Source organism: Psammomys obesus, unplaced genomic scaffold, assembly GCF_907164565.1.
Source record: "Psammomys obesus unplaced genomic scaffold, mPsaObe1.curated_primary_1811, whole genome shotgun sequence".
Taxonomy (NCBI): domain Eukaryota; kingdom Metazoa; phylum Chordata; class Mammalia; order Rodentia; family Muridae; genus Psammomys; species Psammomys obesus.
The window spans coordinates 9,300,563-9,324,228 of NW_026589732.1; the positions used below are offsets into that span (position 1 = coordinate 9,300,563).

A 23,666-nucleotide genomic window follows, 5' to 3' on the forward strand; every position below is an offset into this window, starting at 1 on the left:
CATCATAATTTGAATGGTTCTCAAAAGACTCATACTGAGTGAGGAAAAGACACTATCAAAAAATATCTACTATCCAGTTCCATTTCCATAATGTTCTGAAAATAACAAAATTGTAAGACTCAAGAACAGACTGGTAGTTGAGTACAGGGGAGCCCCCTCATGTACTTCCCTGACAACTCCCTGCAAGGCGGTTATTCTAAAACAAACAGGTCCTTTGCATTACTGGAGGGTTGTTTCAGGAAAAGGAGCAACTGACTGTTGAGAATCAACACAGACAGCTCAGGAAAGGGGCTGAGGAGCCAGAGACTTAAGAGCACAAAAGGGGGAGTTTGTAAGTCAGGTAAGCGGGAGAAAAGGCTCCACTGTGGGAGGAGGCACTGAAGACAATGGTCTGGAGCTTCAGAAGAACATACCACGCCCCAGCACACACAGCAAGGGCACTGAGAACAGGAACAGAGGGGAAGTAGCAGGACACTGCACGTGGGCACCACACTAAGGAGCTCCTTGGCCCCTGGAGACCCGAGGAAGGGCACAGAAGAGAGGCCTTCTGACAGCACAGGAAGGAAAAGGGTACTGACAACTACGGAAGAAGCAGGCCACTGACAGTGTAGAAGAAAGCCACACTGAGCTGAAACCTGGGAAGAGCTACGGCATCACCACCTGCAGGGAGGATCACCTAGGAGAGGATCGGCGCCTGGTTAAGGGGGGAGGGGTGCGAGCAAGGAGGAAGCACAGGCTGAGACTATAGCAGCTACCCACTGAATCCCTGGCATAGACCACCACAGCAAAGTAGGCAGAGACTAGCTCCACAACCATGGCTGACTGTAGTTTTTTTTCTCTCGGCTTCATGGGGTAGTACAATCGTCAGATAAGGAAGAGGTAAGGGTATAACCGATCAAAATATACCTTCCTTGAAGTGGGGAGACAAAGGAACTGCTCCTCAGGAGCCAGACAGGATTCCCACTAAGTCAGTGCGTGGGACAGCAACAGCATGGGTGCATTTAAAAAGGAGAACTTGTGTGGGATTTTCCCACCTCTGATGGGGTGGAAATTTGGAATTTTTTTTTTTTTTTCTAAAAAAAAGGCAGGGTCTCTCTGTGTAGCCTTATCTCTGTGTAGCACTCGCTTTGTAGACCAGGCTGGACTTGAACTCACAGAGATCCACCTGCCTCTGCCTTCCCAAGTGCTGGGATTTCAGGCATAAGCCACTGTGCACAGCTTCCTTTAGAGTATTTTCAAATGCAGGAGGCATGCTCTGTCCTGACAGGGAGAGCAACGCCAGGTGTCAGCAGTACTTACTTTCTGATACACCCTTCTGGCTAGAACTAGGGTGGCTCTTCTCATCGCTTTCCTCGCCAAACCAGTAGGACTTGGTACAAGGAAAATACCATGGCCTGGGAATTCCATACTGTCCTGAAAGGAAAACACAGGTATGAGCCAAGCTGATGCCAACCCAGCACTTCTGATGTCTTCTAGCCAGACCGCCTTTCTCCTTGGCACACTCTTTGGGGAAGGAACAGACCGGAACTGAGGCAGAAGGAGATGATTAACTTTTGCTGACACACTGTGCAAATCACATATTCTGCCCAGCACTTGGCACACTGGGCTCAAGAGATGAGCGGCACTGTGGAAGCAACAGGTGTGCATTCAGCACAGGTACCTTCACTTGTGCCCTTTGTTTTTTACAGGCTTTAGCTCAGGCCACTTCCCAGGGAGACCCCTCATCCTTCAGCAATGGCAACACAAAGAAAGGAATGATGTACAAACAGAAAGAGTCTTTCCCTATCAGTTAGCCAATGCAGTACGGACGCTCGGAGTACCTGGAAAGACGGATTCGATGTACCACGTCATCACCCCATAGAGGAAGGTGTCAAACAGCATCATGGACACTGCGGTGGTGAGACTGAAGCTATCTTCCTCCACCGGACTCTCAAAGAAATTGTCCCATTGTACCCCGATGCCTTGCTCCTCAAAAAGGGCAAAATATTCACAGCCAAATCCAAAAGCCACAGGAGACAGAAGACTCTGAAAGAAAAAAAGCAAAAGTAACTGTTCTATGCCCTTGCCTCTCTCATTGCTCTCTTCTAATGTAAATTCCACGTTGAGAAGTTTAAATTTGCAAATTACATCAATTATAAGGCAAGTACATATTCTCCTAGTGTCCCTTTGGAGAAGCGGACTCTCTTGCAGCATATAAAATCATTTCATGTATAAGCACTTATTAGGCAGACACTTTTCAGAAACACATGCATGAGAGCAGCTGAGACTTTTAGAACTGTATGTTTCCCAAGATATTACAAGGCTCAACAAGCCTGTCCCCTGTCCAGCCTCAAACTGACATTCATCAAGGATTTTTTCCTCTGATCTATTCAGGCTCAGAGAAGCCACTTTAAGGCTTAACATCTATCAGAAGCAGCCTAAAACACTTGCAGCATGCTGAGAGCTTACTAATTAATATCTTATCAGTTACCCAGGGGGTCAGGAAGTAAGTGGCTCTTACTGGTTTTCTCGCATGCTCAAAGACCACACCTACACTGCAAAAAGGGAAAAAAAATGTCCTGGTCAGGGATCTGTGGGAGGATAAGTCATGTTCAGTCTCGTTCAGTCCAGAAAATATTACCCAAGTCAAGCAACACAATAGATAGAGAAAGACAAGGGTCAAGAACGAGCCATTTGTGGCCTCAAGCTATCTGTGGACATGACTTTACTGTGAGCTCATTATGGCCAAAGAGCTAGAAGATAGGGGTGGACATGGTATCTACTGCCTAAACTAGATCCATCCCCCAATGTTATTTATCTGCAACCAGTTCTAGGTACAATCTTAAGGTCTCTGACAAAAATAAAAAAATGAAAAAAAAAAAATCCAGCCAGTGTTCACTGTAAGAGCAAAGGAGAAACAAGAGAGGAGTACAGAGGAAACATCTAGCACCCTGGGGGCGGGGGGCTGGGAGGCACCGGGACAAAACATCTCCGCAGAGCCCAGAGTTACTCACAGCGAAGATCTTGATGGAGAAGCCCACGTAATCCTGCCAGGCTACGCACAGGACGTAGGGCAGGTACAGCGTGAAGTAGATGATGCCCCCACAGGCTGCTGCCAGGTTGGCCCGAGAGAAGAGCGTGCTAATGAGGAAGCACTGCAGGATGGTCACCACAGCAAACATAGACAGGAAGACGAACACCACACTGGGGTCACTGTAGGGCAGCAGGTTTCCTAACTGGAGAGAAGAGTCTGGATGAACGTGTAGCCTGGGCAAGTCCAGTCACTCGTTCATGTAATCTTAACACTGGTTTGTACAGATAATGCTTTCAGAGATAATGCAGGGGAACAACGCTACTTGGTTTTCTGATGAGAAGTAACTTACTAGAGACTACACATGAAAAACCCACAGCAGAATTAAGATAAGTACTAAGTCCGGAACTTTCCTCTTGATCTTAGTAGACTACTTTGCTCTGTTTCTCACAAGAGATAAAGATATTTGGCTTCTCCTTGTCTAAGGACAACTACTGCCTCTAAGAAAAAAGTTGTGAGAGACAACAGCCCACATATCCTTTCTTTCCAAGAGCCCAGGAGAAAAGCCAGGCAACCTTAACTTTTCCCTGGAAACTACAAAGTCTTCCTTCATACACTGATCTAAATTCTTGGGGATATTCTGGGCTCTGAGTTCATCTGTAGTCACTGTGAACACTGAAGCAGGCCCCGACAACTTGCAGTTGACTTCAACAGTTCCCACACGCTGGGCACAGGACCCCTTCCCTTGTCACAAGGCTTAGGTCCTTGCCCTCAGATACCAGAGCATGAGAAAAGCGTTTGTTTCAGAATGGCATGCAAATAAATCTTGGTTCTGTCATCCCCGAGTACTTTCGTGAGGCTCTGACCTTCCCTCAGCACTCAATGGGTTATTGTAGGGAGGGTACACACTCACAGCATTTACTCCAAGCAGTGCTTGGCAGTAGTGAGTGCTCATTAGTGAGTGCGTACTATGTAGTGGCCGGTATGAAGATGAATGTTACATCCTCTTGTTCTGCTCACTTTCTTTCTCTTGGAATACACTAACTTTTACAAGAGGCATCTTTGTGTGAAATAACTGTTGAAGCAAAAAAGCTTAAGAGTAGATTTGTGTATGAGACAAAAACTTCACTGCCCAGACTCCATTTTAAGGGAGTCTGACTTTTATCTGACTACAGATAAAAGATATCCATATGTTAGCATCTCTGTTGTCATAGCTAGGAGAGCCACCAGGCCCCGGGACATCCTTTTCACGGTGAGCTCCCATGAGCCCTGATCCAGTGACTAAATGGGGCAAAGACCTTAGGGGAGAAGAATCTAGACTTTTGAGCTCAATGAGGGACACTCTTGGACAAGCTGCATATTCTCCAGAGCACCCCACTAGGCCACTGAATCATGGTTCACCTCCTCCCTCTGCATGACCCAGCATGTGCACCATTCTCTAGTTACTAAGCCCTAATAAATATCTATATCCCAAAGTCTGTCTCAGCCTCTTTCTCCAGACAACCAAACCTGTAACAGTGTCCAACCTTTGGACTGTTGCGTTTACAAACTTGGAAATAACCCCCATCCAGCACCCCTAAGAATAACACCCTAAGTACACAGTGTAGTCAGGTAAATGTGTGCTTCTCCAGCTGCTGGGTTCTAGCTGCTTAGCTACTGACCAACCCAGTGGATTGATCCGGCACAGGTCATTATCCTTCCTCTGGATTCAGAAATCATGGAATCACAGATGACACAGAAAGCCCTTTACCCACTTAGCTGTATTATTAGGCTATTCAAGAGTTCCCTGTCAAGAAGAGTGAGTGAGTCCACCTCACCTTCAAGATGACCACCAGCAGGCCAGCGCTCACGAGCAGAGGGATGAGGCTGCTAATGAACCAGCTAAACCAGAGTATGCCATTGTCCAGGCCCATGATCCGCATGGTCTCCTTCAACCGTGCCTCCTTCTCATACACAATGCCCTTGATGATCACAGCCACAGAGTAAATCCAGGCCAGGGTCATGAAGAGGGGCATTGACCGGCTCATTACCCGTAGGAAACTGGAGGCACAGAGAAAAGGCAAGGAAAAAATAAAGGAGACATGTGTAAACCAGGCACAGATCCAAGGTCTTGCATGCTGGAAGGAAAAACCACATTTGGGTCACCAAGAAGAGGCCCACCAGACTCTCAAGAGACTAAATGTTTCATTAGCGGTAGACAAAGATGAGAACCTGGGCTGACAGAGTGTAACCATGCAAAATTTCTTTAGGGGCTCACTTAAACAACTAGGAAATGCTTAGGGTGATATTAAAATAAAGGTAAGCTACTTTGCTAAGTACCAAACAATAAGGGTGAGGGGAGACTCCAAAGTGGTCTTTCAGGAAAGGATGGTGTCTCTAAGATCTCCCATTGGTTTGCTTTTACTCTTACACCGTGAGAAAACACATGTGCACATACACTCCACATGGAACTGGCTATCTAAAAAGATGCTGGCTTGTTGGTACACTCACATGTCATCAACATAACACGGGTAGGGCATCTGCTGCACATAGACACCCGTTTTCTTCTCAGTTCCTGTCAGCACCCTGATGATCGCCTGCTCCACAACATCCTGTAAATAGGCAAAGCCTCCCCAGACATAGCGCATATCTTCAAAGGGGTCAGCCCGGGGACCAGGGTCCCAGTACCTACAACCAAAAGAGCTGGTCAAACACTCCTGTAAAGCACACACTGAGAAATCTAACTACCCACAAGTTCTCCCATGCTTCCTTGGCCACTCTTCCTATTTTCCATTCTTAGCATAGCTGACAAGTACATAGATAGAAATGGATAGAAATAATCATAATGAACACACTCCTTATGGATATATTTTTCCTTCCCTCTTTTTTTTTGGCCACTAAGATTGCATCAGATTGACATACCAGAATTTCCTCAACCACTCCCTTTTTTCGGTTGTCTGCCTCTGCTTATAAAAGTATGTACGGCTAGCCTGGAGACGCCTAAAGGCTTTCCTTTCTTTCTCCTGACTTTTAAAGTCCTTTGGGTTAATCTTTTGAAAAGGAATGCTAAAACAGAAAGGCCAGGGCTTCACAGCCTTTGAATAACAGTCCCTACCAAAGGAGTTTTACCAAAGTCATGCTGCTGCCGATTGGTTGTTGAAACTCCTTCCGAATTGTTAATAAAGTACCACCAGTCATAAAAGCTATCCAGTTGTGTTCTCGACCTTTGCAAGACTGGGCCTGTGGGACTCCACCTACCCATCCTTGATCTTGTTAGTCCTCTCAACATTGTCAATGTCCATCCGGATCTTGTACTTGACATGGTGGGGGAGCTCCACACTCCCGGGGGTGATTCCTGTGAACACGATACCAGCCCAGAACTTCCTCTCATCCAGCAGCTCCATGGACTTGTTGATGAGCCGGACTTCTGTCGGGACGGGCTCCAGCTTGTTGAGGTTGACACACTGACAGAGGAAGGAAGCCTCATTAGAACACTGGTGACCAGAAACACAAGTGGTGGCCTGAACTCAGATTCCTTTGAGAGGCAGGAACTGGCTGCCCAAGTTCCTCAGTCTTTACCACCTAACCATATCTAAAGCAGTTGGTTTCAGCCAAGCTCAGAACTGAGTCAAATACTGAACAGGACTAGTTTTGTGTGATGGAAAATGGCCATATTTTATTCTCTTCCATTTCCTTAGCAATGCTGAGTCACGGCAGCTAATCAACTAAAAAATCACACAAGAAAAAAATTCTAGTCAGCCCTTTTCCTTTCCATTATTTTTAGGATCAAAGTTTTAAAGTTTTATCTGTACCAAATTAGATTAGATAAGTTCCATAAATAATACTTTATAATAGAGCAGTTTATTATCATTAGGATGTAGTATATCAAAACATAGGAAAACCTAGAAGATAACAAATAGGAACACTGGAGTCAGTCTGAAATACAGCTGGAAGTGAGTTTATTCACTCGTTAAGCCATTCATCTAGTGTTTATCTTGTTCACCAGGCCTGGAGGAGACAGCTGTAAATGACACTACACATTCATCTTGAGCTCTCCTGCTGCCTTTTACTTCATTGCAACATCTCAAAGGAACATGCCCTTAGCCTTTGCTAATCAATGTGCAGAGCAGACTCTCACCTCCATGAAGCGAGATATTGTCTGGATGGCCTGGTTGGTCTCATTGAAAGCTTCTCTCCACGTGTATACAGAGACATTTGGGGACTGAACATCCTCTGGGTTCTTGGCCAAAAATGCTATGATGTCTTGGGCAGTCCAATCTAATCCATCCAACTTCTGTTCCCAAAACTGGTCATTGCCTCTGCTGTCTAACAGTGTCTGTTATTCCAGGAAGAACACATGAATGGTGAATGTCAAGTTCATGGAAATAAGCGCTACATCAGCCACCACACAGCCTTTTGAACATACTCGGTCTGGTCGTGTATCTTACACACTTGTAAGATGCAATAACAAGGCTTCTATCTGACAAAGAAGACTGAGGTTAAAAACAGACGGCTGATGTTGGCCAAGGCTAAGTGATAAGTTGAGACACAAAGTCAGACCTCTGAACTCACAGTTCACAGGCTTCCCACTGTACCAGACAGTGCAGGTTAACTGTTTTAACCCTAACAACAGTAATAATAATGTGGCGAGGGATCTATAGGCATCACAACTCACACAACTCCAGAAGGATGCAGCTTTGATACTTTCACACACAGGAAAATGGACACTTCAGGGATGTTAATGTAGCTAATGAGTGAGAAAGCCAGGCTAGAAAAGAGGCCCTGATTCCAGCATACCCACTACATTGTATGACCCCTCTTTTTGAGACATGGTTTGATGATGTCAAATAAGAACCCTATCTGTAGTGTGAGCCCACATTTAATGCTGAATCCAGGGAAGAAATACTGCTGGTTAATCCAAATAAAAGATGGTATTTTCTAACACCAGAACATATGGATAATAATGTAGAAAACAAGGAGTGTTTCCTATCACCTGTCAAGGTCAGAAAGGTCATCACAGCTAAGCCATTCTGGTCTTCAACCTGCCAATCCAGGGGGACTGGGGCAGAAGTATGCACAGGTGCACTGCCAGGAAAACGGGGCAACTGCTGACTAGACAAAATGGAAACACAGCTGCCACGCTCACTTCTCAGGGGAGCAGGGGTCCTAGACCTAGATCTCCAAAAGCCTAAAAGCAGCTTCCTTAATCAGTCTTATTTTTACTAACCTTGCAAGCTTCCCCTCCACCATGGCCTCCTCTTTGTTGTTTTAATGGGAACATAATGATTTTACAGAGTGTAGCTACTACAATTTTATTAACTATTCCTGTACTGCAGAGCATTTAGCCTATCTCCATTTTCTTATAACGATTACTACAGTAATAACATTTTCTCTCCCTTGGTGACTTCTTTAAAACTATTGTTGTAGTATGCATCCCCTGGGGTGGGGATTGTGAAATAAAGGTACAGCAAATGACACATTCTTAGTGGGTTTTGAAACTTCCATTTCAAATTGATTTCCATGAGAGAATAGCAATGTACACTGTCACCAGTGATGTACCAGTATAATTTTTTGTTAACAGATGCAAAATTATACAGAAGTCCACTGAGGCATCAGTTAACAATTCTGAAACTACTTTATTTAGACACTTGGAAGTAAATGAACCAAAAGCACAGAAAAGGAATGGCAGGACTGTGGGTAAACCCTGGCCAGTGTGGCTTCTAACCAGTAGGGCAAGAGGATATACCCAGTGAGGTCATTAAGCCCACAGCCTCTCTAGGGAGCTTGAAAGGAATAGAAGACCTGATATTTCACATAAAACGCTAGACAAGGAGAATGCAGGGCATGGAAATGAGGGACTAGGTCCAGTTCAGAACAACAACAGTAATAAAGCAGGTTAGGTCAGAAAGTCCTTAGGCTCAACAGAAACGTGCCTCCAGGTCTGCAGAACGTACAATACAAGCCAATAAAACTAGAAGCAACCAAGAAATGAGAGCTTACAGAAGCAAAGCAGAAGCTCCAAGCATCACCTGTACACCAGGCACCAGTTTGCTGAGGACTGAGAAACCCAGGTTGGTGGGTTAAAGTAATACTCCTTAGGTCAGGGAAGAACGTACTGGGATAAGACCCGTCTGATTTCCACGGGCAGGGTGGCAATCTGCATCCCCAGACCATTTGCCCTTCTATATTACAGACACCAAAAGCCATCAGCCTCTTGGCAGACCTCCCATCCTCCAGCCTGTCCAGGTAGAAGTAAAGACTCTCCTGGTACCATCCTCTTCTTGCCTTTCTACCATAAGCTGTTACCAGACCTCCTCTTTTGCACTCAGTCCTTGCCACCCACTCATGCAGTCTCTGCCCTGTCTGCCTTGCCCATCTGTCTCCTAGAACAATGCATCTCCGCTTGCTTAAAACCATCTGACACCTCCCCTCTAAATGTAAAGATCCTCAGCTTGCCACACAGGGACCCCAAGACCTGTTATGCCTTTCCTTCCTGTCTCTGCATCTTCGCTTCTATTACACACCCAGGATTCTCCTGGATAAGTCCCTAGTGAAGCTGCCATGTTTATCTGGACTTATCCCTTAAGAACAAAGAATGTTGGAGCAGCTGCAGCCTCCAAAGCAAACTCTTGATTTAGAAGCAGGGAAGGCCAGGCACGGTAATTAGCGCCTGTAATTCCAGCACTGGGAAAAGCTGAAACAGGAGGACTGCCATGAGTTTGAGGTCATCTGGGGATACACAGTGAGTTACAGACAAGTCTGAGCTACACTGTTTCTTGGTATTTTGGTTTGTTATTGATTTTTAAACAGAGTAGGGAAAAATCTATGTATTCCCAAATCCGATTAAAATTCTCTAAGTTCCTCCACTCTGACTGCCAACAATAGTAAGTGCAAGAAATATGGATGCTCAAGGAAGAGATCAAGGAAACAAGGCCTAGGGCACAGGCTGCAGTGTTTCCTGTGGCAGGCTCATGTGAATGAATCCCTAAGAAGAGGAAGACTGGAGCTTAAGGGAGAATGATGCCCCGAGAGTATACACCTGTGCCATGAATGCATGAGACTGTTGCTCTTGATGTCTCCCCCAAGCCGCCTGTTCATAAAGGCCCCAAGTTATGAACTCTGCACAGGTGTAGCCACACTGATGTCTCAAGGGAGGCTCTGGCTCCCGTATCTTCAGAGACTCTCTGCACAGTAACCTGTCTCCCAGGGGACCCAGAACACCTCTAAACTTCCAAAGAAGTACAGCCTCTAAGACCCCATCACCCCTCAGGCCACACAGGTTCAAGACCAGAAACCTAACAGAAATCCTCCCTCGCTTCGTGATGGCAGGAGAAATAAAAGGAAGCGGCCTCCCTCGCTATGGCAATAGGAAGTTGTCTACTGATCCCAATTAGGGCTGAGGCAGGAATTACATGACTGCATGACTCTTGCCCTGATTCTCTCTGGAGCACCCCTCCCTTTCAAGTGGCACCCACATGTTAAGCGCATTTCCGGTGCTGCATTCACTCCGTGCCTGGGGAATCAGTACGTCTGGCCTGTCTGCATGCCAGATCAGGCTTCTGTCCCCACACCTCCTACTAAGACCTACTCAGGCACAGAAGACACTGTGTCTACCTCAGTGGCTGGAGCCAAAATAAAAATACTCAGTGTCCTGCAACCACCAAACTCTACTTCCAATTTCTGGTCTTCACAGGGATTTGTGCAAAGCTACTACTGGGCCAAGAGGGAGGTTAATGCTGATATACCCAGGGCTATCACTGCACAGCGGCCTTTGCTTCTACAGAGACAGTGGCTGTGCGGCTTCCACTAATCTCCATCGGGTTAACCTACAGCATTGTCATCTCAGGTATTCCTGGCAAGATGTCCAGGAAGCTTTTCTAGATCAGGTGGGTAAAGTAAGTGGAGAGACACTCACGCGGACGAGGTCCATCTCTTGGCTGTTCTCCATGAAGGTCCAGATTTGGGGGCTGAGTTCTCTCCACATGCCCTCCAGGTCATGGAACACAGCCAGTTCCTGGAAGGTCTTGTTCACCTACAGTCAGGTGAGAAACCGGGATTCGTACAAGCAGAAAAGAGGCAGAGGCAATGAGCATTCCAAGGTTCCCTGAAAACTACCACCCATTACAGAACCCCCTGCCCATCCTATCTGCTTCCTCAGGAAATCCCTCCTTTAGCTCTAATTCAAACACTCAGGGCTGGGGAGCTGGCTCCCAAGGTTACATGTGGGGTTTTTTACATGTGGCCATGAGTATATACTCAGCACACTCTATCTGTAGCTGTCATCAATTCCTGCCTCTAGTTTTAGGGAGATTCTGGGGACAGAGTCCTAAGCCTGGGCAGCTTACCTCAGCCATGACCTGCCTTGTAGCTGGAGTGTCAGGTGTGTAGAGAATCTTCCCCACAAGCAGGGGCTTGAGTGCCTTCCAAATAATTCGAGAAAGAGGACTGGACTCCAAGTTCTTCATCATATCATTGCAGTAAGGAGCTATGAAGAAGACAGAAGACAGACACTCACTAATGTACATGGCCAGATGCCAACAGGAACTTAGGTTTTGGAGCCATGGCCAGTGGAGGGTGCAAAACCCCAGTCCACCACTTAACAGCCATGGAGCATATAACTTTCCTTAGCTGAGCCTCAGTTTGCTCCACTCTAAGACAAAAGTGTGTAACATCTACTTGGTGGAGCTGTGAAGAGGATTCATTGAAGCGTTTCTAGGGAGGTCTCTGAAGCGCTTGGTGCTTGAAATAATCATGCCCTTTCTAAGACTCACATTGGAGCTGATCTAAAAGAATGTTTTGACAACACACATGACATCCCAGCTAGGAGTGGTATAGCTAAACCTTGAGGAAGCGCTAAAAAATGCTCAATTGCTATCCAGAAAGGCAAAGAGGATGGACATGAGAAGAAGGAGAAAAGAGGGAACAAGTCAGGAGCCTGACACAGAGGACCTCTGAAAAGCTCTGCCCTGCAGACTATCAATGCAGATGCTGAGACTTATGGGCAAGGCAACCTTTGGGCAGTGTGCAGGGAATCTTAGGAAAGAAGTGGGAAACAGTAAGATCTGGAGAGGACAGGAACTCCACAAGAAGAGCAACAGAACCAAAATATCTGAGCACAGGGATCTTTCCTGAAACTGATACTCCAATCAACTATGCGTGGAGATAACCTAAGACTGGTGCATAGATGTAGCCCATGGCAGTTCAGCATCCAAGTGGGTTCCATTGTAATAGGAACAGGGACTGTCTCTGACATGAACTGATTGGCCTACTCTTTAATTACCTTCCCCTGATGGGGAAGCAGCATTACCAGGCCACAGAAGAAGACAATGCAGCCATTCCTGATGAGACCTAACTGAGTAGGATTAGAAGGAAGGGAAAAAAAAGACCTCCCTTATCAGTGGACTTGGGGAGGGGCATGCATGCAGAGGGTGGAGGAAGGGAGCAATTGGGACGGGAGGAGGGAGGGAACCACAGGGGGGATACAAAGTGAAAAAACTGTAATTAATAAAGAATTTTAAAAAATGATAAAGCATAAATCTCTTCAGATGAAGTAACATGTGTTTTTTCAAACAATCAAAGAGAAGAAAAAGGGCAAAGTTTTCTTAAAATAAATGGTATTCTAAAAACAAAACAACAACAGAAAAAAACCAACATCTGATCATTCTTAGAAGTTTTTCTGGCTTTACTGAGGTATAACTGAAAAGTAAAAGTGATATGTATTTAAAGTATACAACCTGATGTTCTGATACATATGTCCACTGTGACATGATTAACACAACCTCGTGAGGCTAATTAATACCTCTGTCACTTCCTGCAGACGCCCAGTGTGGCTAGACAGGAACATTGTGATTAACTCTCTCAGCCACGTTTAAAGACGTGACCCAGGGTTAGCAAGCCCTCACTATGCTGTCCATTTCCTCTCCAGAGTACTCCGACTAACACCTCCAAGCCCTCCGTCACCCTCTCAGGCCCCAGCAACCTCTTTTCTTACCTGCCTTGTGGAGTGTTTTTGGTTTGTTTTTTGTTTTTAGGTTCCACATATGGTTGAAAACTGAGGAGACTGGCTATCAAACTTATTCATCTTTTTGATAATGCTACGAAAACACGATGTACCAGCCTCTCCCCTCCGCCCCCAACTCCATTCAAAGAAGTTGAATGGAGAATCCAGAGCTCTGTACTCAGGGAGTAATGTCATGAGTAAACAGAGAGGACGGCCTCTCTGCTACTGCACAGAATGAAGGGGAGCAGGAGGACTGGGTGACACCAGCAGAGCGCAGCATAAGGACATGGCTTTGGATTGCCCAGCACTCACTTGTGGAGTTGTCATAGAAGGTATCCATGTCGTCATCGGTGCCGTTGCCTCCAAAGAGGGCTTTGTAGTTGTTATCCTCGTACCAGTTGAGGGACTTGATCTTCAGGCCCCCTCCCTCCGGGTGACCACACACAATGCGGGACACAGCCTGGTATATTTGGGTGGAGGAGCTGGAGCTGTTCACATTGGTCAGAAACATCACCTCCTGCCGCATGTCGCTCCAGCTCTTTGTGCTGAACAGCTGGTATAGGACAGGGAGAGACAGGAGAGGGAAGGGGAAGGGAGCAAGGAACAGAGCAGGGGTTGGAACAAGAGAGAAGTAAACACTTTATTTTCTTAGCCTAAAGCTGTGTTCCGAACATACTGTGCCTAACATCATCTTGCAACCCTGTGAATGTTATCTGGGGCCTTCTTTCTTCTGTCTGTGGTGCTGGGACCCGCAGCATTTGATTATGGAGTTATCCCAAATTGGTGGCTCTTCCTAGCACCTGCCTGAGGGGAGAAATCTTGCCTATTCTCCAGCACTGGGCTCACCCTGTACGCTTTCTCTGTGAAGTGCCCTTGCTTACAGGAGAGGGAAACCACACATGTTCTAGCCCAAGAAGGGTGGTTGTACTTGAGATCATCCGATGAAACAAATGGACAGGTGTGTCGCACTCTCCATCCTCCATCTGCTGCAATGTCCCTCAACCTCCCTTACTGTCACTTCAGTCTCTTCCTCAGGACACCGGCCGGAGTGTAGACATTTTGCAAACAGGAAGCCACATTAAATCCCCTGCTTTCAGCTCCTCTGGCCTCCTTCATGGATCCTAAGCTTGTCCTCAAGCATGCCACAGTAGCAGTGCTTTTTAATCTGCAGTTCTTCCTGCCTCAAATAGCCTCACTTCTCTTGGAATACACCAGCATTGTCTTCAGAGTCAACTTACCCCACTCTCTTTAAAGTGGTATCGCATCACTGTTTCTACCTCCCTTGCCTGATTTCTTTTCCTTCATCGCACAGATCCCAGTATTAGCTGACCTGTTAATTTCTGGTCACATCATTGGCTGACCTGTTGATTTCTGATTTCTACCCTTATGGGAGCTAAGTGATGGCAGTGAGGTCACTGTGCTCACTGCTGAGCTGCAACAGCTGGCATGGCCGAGCACCTGCCTGTACTGTGTGAGTGTCTGCGACACTCTGCCTTCAGTTCCGCTTTCTCGGTCCTCTCCTGTATACCTTCCCTCTCGCTCACATACGGCATTAACGTCAGCTCTCACTCAGCCTCATATCCCCACTGCCAGGCTGACTAACGCACATATTCTTTTAGCGTCTCTGTTCTATGGCAACTATTGCAGGAGTCTGTGAGGAATCCCTGGTTGGAGCATATCAGAACACAAACTTCCAGAGTTTAGAGGCTCCAAGTTCACATTCCACTCTGACCAATTAACTTTCTAGACAACTGTGGGCAAATCATCCACTTTTCTGAGCCTCAGTGCCCGCTGGGAAAGAAGCCAATAAGAGGCACCCTACTGTGCCATGTGCATGATCTAGGCAAATGAAGTTAAAAGCCAAAATCCACCTGTGACACACTGTCCTTTCCTGGCAATAGTTGGGCTTTGAACATAACAACCAACTTTCTTTCTAAACATGGACCAAGCAAATGCACTCCTTGATCAGTACTCAGAAAGAGCATAAGCAACAAGTGAACAAAGTGACTTGAGGGTGACCTGTCAGGAGAGGCAGGCCCCCAACTGCTGGCGCTGGGCACGGAGAAAGCAGGCTCCAAGCAAAATGTACCCAAGTCAGGTGGAGATTTCCCCCCCCATTCAGCCACAGGGCACATCATGTGCTTTTAATTGTTTTCTTTTGCCCCAGAATAAAATGATAGAAGAGAAACTCACTGGAGTGTATAGGCTCTACCCCTTTCCCCCGCCCGCCCAACCCGGCCATTACTATTCCTGCTTTGCTTTCTCTAAGGCCAGAAATGAGCAGTAGGGAATGGCACAAGGAGGGGACCTTACAGAGCAGGGCACGGCATGACAATGTCAACTCACAGGGCCCTACGGGAACAGATATGGACTTGTAGTGCAGTTTCTCTTTCTGTCTTCTGGCAGAACCCCAACTGGTCCAGCTTCTCCACTTATTCAAAGGTCCTCACCCTCTCAACCAGAGGAATAAGTAACAGCTGACAAAGGCCTGCTCCTGAAAGCGGGGCGTGAGAGCCAAGCCCTCTGTCAGCCTGAGCGGAATTAAAACACGAAGGAGAAGGTGCACAGTGATGTGCTGTGCTTAATCCCAGTTTCCTAAACTCTCCAAGTGCGCTGCTCGCTAAGGGGTGAATGTGAAATACTTCTATCGTCAGAAAACAAGGTATCTTTTAATTTTTAGAGGGAAAAAAAATGATAAGCATGGAAAATGAGTTGAAGGATCAGATGGCGATAAGGCTGGACCAAGTCTGAGAAAACTATTGTGTTCTAGTGTCCTGAACACTGTAGCCTGCCTTGTGGTCCACCCATGACCAATGGAACAGACGGTGCCTGGGATTCATGAGAAAGGTTCACTGTAATATCAGGACAAGGTCTACTCTGACAAGTGTGACAACATACAGACCTACAGCCAACTCAGCTCAGTGCTCACTAAGAAACCATATTCTCAATGCTTGAGCCTCAGAGGCCAGATTTCACCAGGCAAAGTAGGGCCCAGAAAAGTAGGGAGGCACAGCACTCCCACAGGCTGAATCGGTGGGCCTTGTTACTGAAGAAGCTGCTGTTGAATGAAGTCAGTACACAGTCTGGAAAGGAAGTGAGAGAGAGTTCTCCTCTTCACAAATGTGCAGTTACCTAGAGGCAGAAGATGCTCACAGAGAAAGGTTGAGACTAGCCATGGAGCCCTAATTACTAGCCCAAGCCACTTAGTATCCCTGCAACATTGACACATTTTAGTTTCTTCTTCTCCAATGCAGATCAAAGCTGGTAAAATTTTAGGTTACTTGTGCTTTTAAAATGTAATATGCCATAGCATATCATGTTCAAAGTACAAGGACCCTATTAGTAGAATTCAGAACTAAAGAAAGCAATAGCAGCTAGTCTGTCCACTATGGTAAAACAAACAAACAAACAAACAAACAAACAAACAAAACAAAACAAAACAACTTACCTCTTGAGCCAGGTTCCCTAAGCTGTCCAGCAGCATTCTGGTGGCTTCAGCCAGATGCTGGGTCAGGAGAGGAGATGTGGAGTTTAGTCTTGTCTAGAAAGAAGGAAAAAAAAAATACTTTGTCTCTGAGCGCAAATACAAGCCTGAAGTCTCTAAATAGAAAATAAACAAGTAAAGCAAAACCATTCCTCATCTTGAATTTACAAAACAAGAAACCAACTTCTAACCAAAATAAAGAACACTGGAAAATTACGTCAAGAGCGGCCATGCTCTTTGGTGAATGGTTGTAGGAATACAAATTTAAGGGTGGTGAGCAGACAATGTGTAAGAATATCTCATATGCTGCATATGGGTGGGCACACGCTTGTGTGTGTGCATGTATGCGTATGCCCGCACTTGTGTGTGCATGTGAGCCCAATAAAATTCTGACCAGGAAGTCCCTACTCTATCTACAATTCTGCAAGATACGTATTTACAGGCGTGGCGTTGAGAAAAGAGTCCATGACTGTTCAGAAAAAAAGGGAAGAAAATACAAAATTCAGTGATAGCCAAAGCAAGAGAAGGAGTCTCCTTTTGCTCTGTTGAGTCAGCACTATTTTTACTGTTCTGGACTCTGGAAATTTAACACAGAATACTGTTTTTGTGCCTAGTGTTAGTCAAGACCTGGTATTTACTAAATAATATATTTAGTTGTTATGACACAAAACTTAGCAGCACACAAAACATGAGAAAATAATTAATTAGGCCCAAAGGAAATATACATTATAATAGAAAGCTGAAGGAGGGAAAGCCCACAGGCTCTGACACCGGAATTGCTGAAGAATGAATTCCAACTTTAGTTCCACGATTAGGAAGGATAAGGAAGAAACCTCCAGTGGGAAATGCAGCTTTTCTTTGTGTTTTCACATGTTCTGTTTTGCTTTATTCAAAATTGTAACAAACACCTCATGAATTTTAGTCTGTTTTGACAATGCTCATCATGTCAACAATTGCTATGACGCTATAATGCTGAAGCTACACAGAAAGCCGGAAGTAAACAGACTAACTTGTAAGGAACGGCCTTTGAGACATTCTTATCTTTGCATTTTTGACATGTTCTTTAAAGTTCCAAATGCAGAACACTGAATTATGAACATCATCATCTCAGTGGCTGGCAGTCCTGGATACACAATTCAAAAAAAAAAAAAATCTGCTTGTAAAAGAACTGTGAAGCTGGACACATGGGCTCTTCTGGAAGGGCTTATGAATAGGAATCAAGTCCCAGAATTCCAACACTCAGTCCTCTGAGGAACTTGTGTTCACCCATAAATGCTATACTTAAGAACATCTGTGCTACAACTCAAAAGATCATGTCAAAGGCTGTTCCTCCCAGAGAAAGGAACTCAGGAGCAGAAGCAGTGGGCTTTCTCTCTTCTGCTTCACTTTATAACTGAAGAGCCGCACAGCAGAAGTTGAACCCATGATTCCCCACAGTCAGGGAAATGCTTACAAATCGAGAGGTCCTAATCAGAAGCGGCAGGAGGTAAACTGGTTTTGTGTCTAACCTGGACCATCACCACAATGACTGATGTTCAAGATTACAAAGCAAAAAATAAACCAGGAGAAAAGAAAATTGCCAGAGTCACCTTATATGCATCTCTAAAATCTGAAACTTACGTGTACACATTTCTTTTTTGAAGTCTAGAGAACCCTAGGCAAGTGACTCAAACCCCCCACCCTCAGCTACTCTTCCACACAGCGGCCATGCTCAGCACATCAGTGTCAGAAACACTGAACTGCAAGACACCCACGAAGTTCTTTGGCCCTCATGACCAAAAACAATTTAATGCCCCCCACACTTTCCCCTTCTTAAAAGCTTACTACCAGTGGTTCCTGTATGCAGAGTTTCCCAGTGCCCAAGAAGACAACTGTCCTGCCTCTGTGCCTTGCCCTGTGACAATCAGGTCTACAAAGACAGCAAGTGCAAGGGATATTTCTACCCTCAACAGTGTGAGCAGTCAGTCCTATAAGGCTTCTCTATCTGAAGAGATCTGTATTTTCATAAGTAATAATCTCCCTCTCTCTGGGTTGTAATTTGGGCAGTATAGGGGAAGCTTATTCTCCTTTTGTTTCCTTAATTCAAGAACAGTAGGTATGAACCTTGACCCTGCCTGTTTAACCCTTGAGCGTAACTAGTCTCAGATGTAAACACAAGAACCTAGTTACTCTGCCATGAGTACCAGACCCCTGATAAGCAATGTCTCGTGAGATGATCTGACCGTCAGTAGTCAAAGGTCTGCACTTTGGTTCTGTAGGCTTAACTGGTGCACCGAAATCTTGGCCTGTTATTGGCTAAACCAATCCATACATCATATGGCACAGCAGTCAATGTCACTGTGAAGATCTGTTTCACAACAGTTGTTTAAAAACAACTCAGGCCTGGTGAGGAAAGTGAAGGTGTCTACTGCCAAGTCTACGGCCTGAATGTGAGCACTAGGATTTACACGGCAGAAGGAGAGAACTCCCGCAAAGTGTCCTATGACCTCCACACATATGCCATGGGATATGCGTGCCACACACAAACAAGTAAAATATAATTCAAAAATAATTTCTAAGTAGATGTTCAGTATACTTTACCAATATCAGAGCCCCGCAGTTGATACAAACTGATGCTCAAGGCACAGACTGATGTAACCGAGTTAAAACAAATGCACACAATTCAAATTCAGCCGCACCAAGCTTGGATTATTTAAGTATTTTTTTTGCTCCAGACCTCGTTCTCTTTTTCTCTGCTTGGATCTTACAGGATATAGCAGTAGTGCTGATGGAACTTGGCAGAGTGAAATGTTTTTAACTGACTATCAAAAGATAAGCTATTCAAAACTAACTCCTAGATCTGTTAGATGGCCATGTTTTCCATCTTACCTCATTATTTATAAGTAAATTCTGGAGAGATTAAGGAGCTTTAAAAAAATAAAAGTTTAAAACAAATTGGGAAAATGTTAGAAAATATATTTATGAGCTAAGGAAGAATTAAATAAATATATATATCTATATTAATCCAACCAAAAAGAAGAAAGTAGATCTACATATTACATGTAAAAACAGTGTATCAAATGATACCATAAATAACCCCAAAATTAAGTAAAAGATTAGAATGATATTTTTTTAACTTTAGTGTAAAATGGAATGCCAGATAGCAGTTAGTATTAACCAGCTGCACATCCACCAACGTTGATTAATCCCCAAAACTGTAAAGCTTCCTGAGAAAGAACGAAGGCATCTCAGCCCACACACATACACCATCTGAACACTTGCGAGGCCACAGATACCATAAACATGTATACACCACGCACTGCAGTTGACAGTATTTAAATATATACAGTACTGTATAAACACATGCAACTCCAGATTAGGGGCTGCCTTTGAGGAAACAGACAGGGTTACAAAAGTAGTAGTCACGGCATCTATGATGGTTTAATTCTTGACTACAGTCTGATGTAAGTTACCTAGTAACTGGTGTTGTTTCTCTTATATTCTCTCTCTGTCTCTCAACATAAATTTGAAATGTTTCCCAATTTTCTTTTTAACTCAATACAATTACAATATAGGGGGGCAAGGACGACTGAACAGGAATGAAGGGTAGAATTCTTATCAGACGTAAGAGGCAGCTACCTTCTTTGAATAGAGTTAACTTCAAAAATAGCTTAGGCCTTGAAACCTGAACGCAGACTGATGCCCACACCGGTTATTCATGGTGGCCTCCTCTCACACATCCTTGATAAAGGCAGAGCTTGCCACAACAGCGCTCCAGAAAGCTCCAGCAATGCATTTAACATGCTCAGGAAGGCACAGCTCAAAATTCCTATTGCTTTTTTCTGACTGAAAACCTCCTCTTGACTATTAACTCAAGTAAGTTTGTATTATACACAGGAAGAAAAGTATTTTCCTGCAAAGAGTAAAGAAACGGTACAGAAAATATGAATTAGTTAAGGACTGTAGTTTCGGTATTTAGCTCAACAGGAAGGCATCTATTGTTTGATATATTTAGATCACAAGTAAATACTGTAGTATCACAGAATACAAATTCTTACTGTATTATTAAAGACTTCCACCAATTTTCTGCAATATGTATATACTATATTAAGGCAGTATTTCCTAAAAGAGCATAAATGACAAAAGCTATTCTGTCCCCACCCTCTCAGAGTCTAGCAGATGATCAGTCCTTATATCCTCACTGGTTTAACAGTCATGCTGTGAAAGGCGGAAGCATTTTAAAAGTTAAGAAACAAGCAAAGTCCACTTGTCTTTCATTTCTGAGCCGGTATTTTATTCAATATATGGTTTTGCACATCAGGGTTTTAGCATAGCACACTCAGTAGATGTTTCCAGGAGAAAAGCTTAAAGGGTGGGAGACACATCTCAGAAGGAAGAAATGACACAGTGTGATCCTGTCTCAAAAGCCACACAAACCCCTGGACGTGCTCCGTCTTACATCCCCTCCGCAAGTCACTAACCTGGTCACCTGCAATGGCTGCCACTGGTCCACAGATAACAAATGGTCCTCTAACATGACTCACACAGTCTGCCTCTAATAAGGCTGTGTCCGCTCACTTCCCCAGCATCACATCTCATCACTGTTCCTCCTGTGTCCCCATGGGTACATCCACCCTACCCTGAATGATCCCAGTCACACACGGTTCCCCTAAACACCACTTTCTCTTCCTGTTCCCCTCCAGACCCTGCACATACCATCTTTTCTTTGGGCAACATTCCCTATTCTTTACCTGGCTAATATCTTTTATTTAGGCCTCAACACGGAAGACATTTTAACCTGCTGAGTCTAACCTGGGCTAGATGGCCATCAGGGCCTTCAAAGCACCTAGCATAGCATCTATTGTCACTACACAGCACCTGCCCCTTTCCTGCCTCGCCCCATCCCTTCCTCTCCTCCAGAACAGAAATCAGCACCGACTGACTCCACACGACTGCCTCCCTGACCCTGCTCACAGTACTGACCCAACTCACTGAACACTCGAAGAAATCTGTCTGCAGATAATGACTATATAAAATGAAGTAGAAATATTATTTATTACCAATGCATCATAAGTCACACTCAAATAAGAACAGAGGACAGACCCTCCATGCAGCTAAACTGTGATTGAAAACTATTTTCATTTTACAAAAATCTTATTGCCATCCAAAATTTTCAGGGACTCTACTGCTAAATATAGATGTAATCACACTTGAATGGTATTTTTAACATAATATACAATTTTGTATACCTTTTATAAACGCGTTACCAGATGATGCCTGGTACATTCCTGACTTCCCTTTGGAACTGTGCACTGTGGCAGCTGCCTATAAGCCCAGCATTCAGGTCTGAAGCATGAGGATCAAAAGATCAAGGTCAATTTAAACTTCCTATCAAGATATTATCATAACTACAACAAAATTCACCTTCCCCCGAATGCCTTCCCAAAGTATATGTAATTCTAACCCTTACTTACTTTTCCCTAGATTAGGGATCAATAAGCTTTAAACTTGGGGCTGGAGTGATGATCATTCAGGGGTTAAGAGAGCATACTGCTCATGCAGAGGACCATGTGTAACTCCAGTCCCAGGTGATCCTGGCCTCTACGGTACCAGGTGTGCACACACTGCACACAAAGACATACAGACAAAATAAAATAAAAAATAAAATTTGAAAAGCGTTAAACTGAAAACAAGTCAGCTATGTGCCAGCCAGTCGCCAATATTTCCATGACATCTATGGCCCCGAACATGCCCAACATAGTCTAATATTTCCATGACAACAAAGATTTTCTTTTAGAACCATTACAATATTTTTAGTAAAACAGGGCACAATTTGTCTCATGTCTGAAGAAGGTATTAATATATATTAACAATAATTCAACAATCTAAGTGTTAACTTTACAGTAAATGTGTTTCGTGCATTAAAATGTTTCATGTTTATGTTGCTTCCAAACACAGTTCAATATACTTATTAGTATAATGTAGGGAAAAAGCGAGCCTTTATCTTAGCAACTGCTACACGCCTCAAGAGCAAACACAGTATGATTAAGGCACACATACTTCGGCAAATGGAATCGAGCAGTCATATTAGCAAAACACTAAATTCAGCAATTTATCCTTCAGTCTCTGCAGATGAGCACAGTCTGAGGGTAAATCCTCACAGCATGTCACTGAGCAAACACCAAACGATGAGGGCCGCAGTTGCTTAGAGACAAAAGGCACAAGATGTAAACAGGTGGACAGTGAAACCAGGCAAAGTTCATAAAATCTACTACTTTCCACAAATGTCCGAATCTTCCAGGCACAAGAAGAGGAGAAGCAAGAATTCTCCACTACCAAAAAACCTACATAAATTCTCCTCTACGAAAACCTACATGAAGGCCTTAAGCCAAGTGCTCCATGTGACGTACTGAAGCATTGAGTCCTTTACAAATCACTAAGCAGGCTGAGGAGATGACTCTGTGGTTAAAGTGCTCCTGATGGAAGCATGAGAACCTGGGTTCAGATCCCCAGAACCCACATCAGTGCCAGGTGGGCGTGGCTGCCTACCTGTAAAACCAGCCTTGGAAGAGAGGAAGCTGTCTGATGGGACCAGTCACACTGACAGAGCCTCCCTCCCTGAACAAAGGGCAAAAGGACGACTGCCAGCATCTGTCTCTAACCTCCATGCATACATACTTATGCATGCATGCGTGCACTCACACATAATACGCACATGCAGGCACACACTGCAACAGGCGGGGGGTGGGGGGGCTCTTAGAATACCAAGCCCCGTGTGTGCTCTGAGTCTTTGTCTACTAAAGTCAAGGGCGGACCCAGAAAAACCCTTCAGATCTTCAAGATAAGGACGTTTTCTCGCCCATTTAGTCACCTGCACCTTGGATAGCAGACAGCACAGCTGTGAGGTCACTGGTCTGGGAACCACAGGTACCCTAGTATATGAACTAAATTCTGTCCTGGTGGGAATGTGTTAAACGAATCACAAGACATTTGAAGAGAATTCTTCCTTCTACGGAAACAGAATTCTGCCATTTAGGCAGAAAGCACTCATAGAGGTCAAGACGACCTAACCACAGCCACAGTCTCGTGAGCAAGATATGAGGTATTGTTGACATGATGTAAATCTGTGGGCCTTGCCTTCCAACCTCAAAAATCACACACCATTCCCACATTACTGAGACAACACTGAACCAGAACCCCAAACTGTCTAGGAC

At 44.7% G+C, this 23,666-nt stretch overlaps 1 protein-coding gene across 3 annotated transcripts in view; it reads right to left on the bottom strand.

Annotated features, from left to right (window-relative positions):
• The window catches only part of Abca1 (ATP binding cassette subfamily A member 1), a 117,000-nt gene that overhangs the window by 38,776 nt on the left and 54,558 nt on the right, over positions 1–23,666 (bottom strand). For all 3 annotated transcript variants that reach the window (XM_055605282.1, XM_055605283.1, XM_055605284.1), the window contains 11 exons: positions 16,438–16,530; positions 13,302–13,542; positions 11,335–11,474; positions 10,905–11,021; positions 7,128–7,325; positions 6,248–6,453; positions 5,501–5,677; positions 4,828–5,050; positions 2,994–3,215; positions 1,821–2,025; positions 1,300–1,413 (listed from right to left, as the gene is read on the bottom strand). In XM_055605282.1, the coding sequence (XP_055461257.1) occupies positions 1,300–1,413; positions 1,821–2,025; positions 2,994–3,215; positions 4,828–5,050; positions 5,501–5,677; positions 6,248–6,453; positions 7,128–7,325; positions 10,905–11,021; positions 11,335–11,474; positions 13,302–13,542; positions 16,438–16,530 (1,936 nt within the window). The remainder of the gene's footprint in view (positions 1–1,299; positions 1,414–1,820; positions 2,026–2,993; positions 3,216–4,827; positions 5,051–5,500; positions 5,678–6,247; positions 6,454–7,127; positions 7,326–10,904; positions 11,022–11,334; positions 11,475–13,301; positions 13,543–16,437; positions 16,531–23,666) is intronic.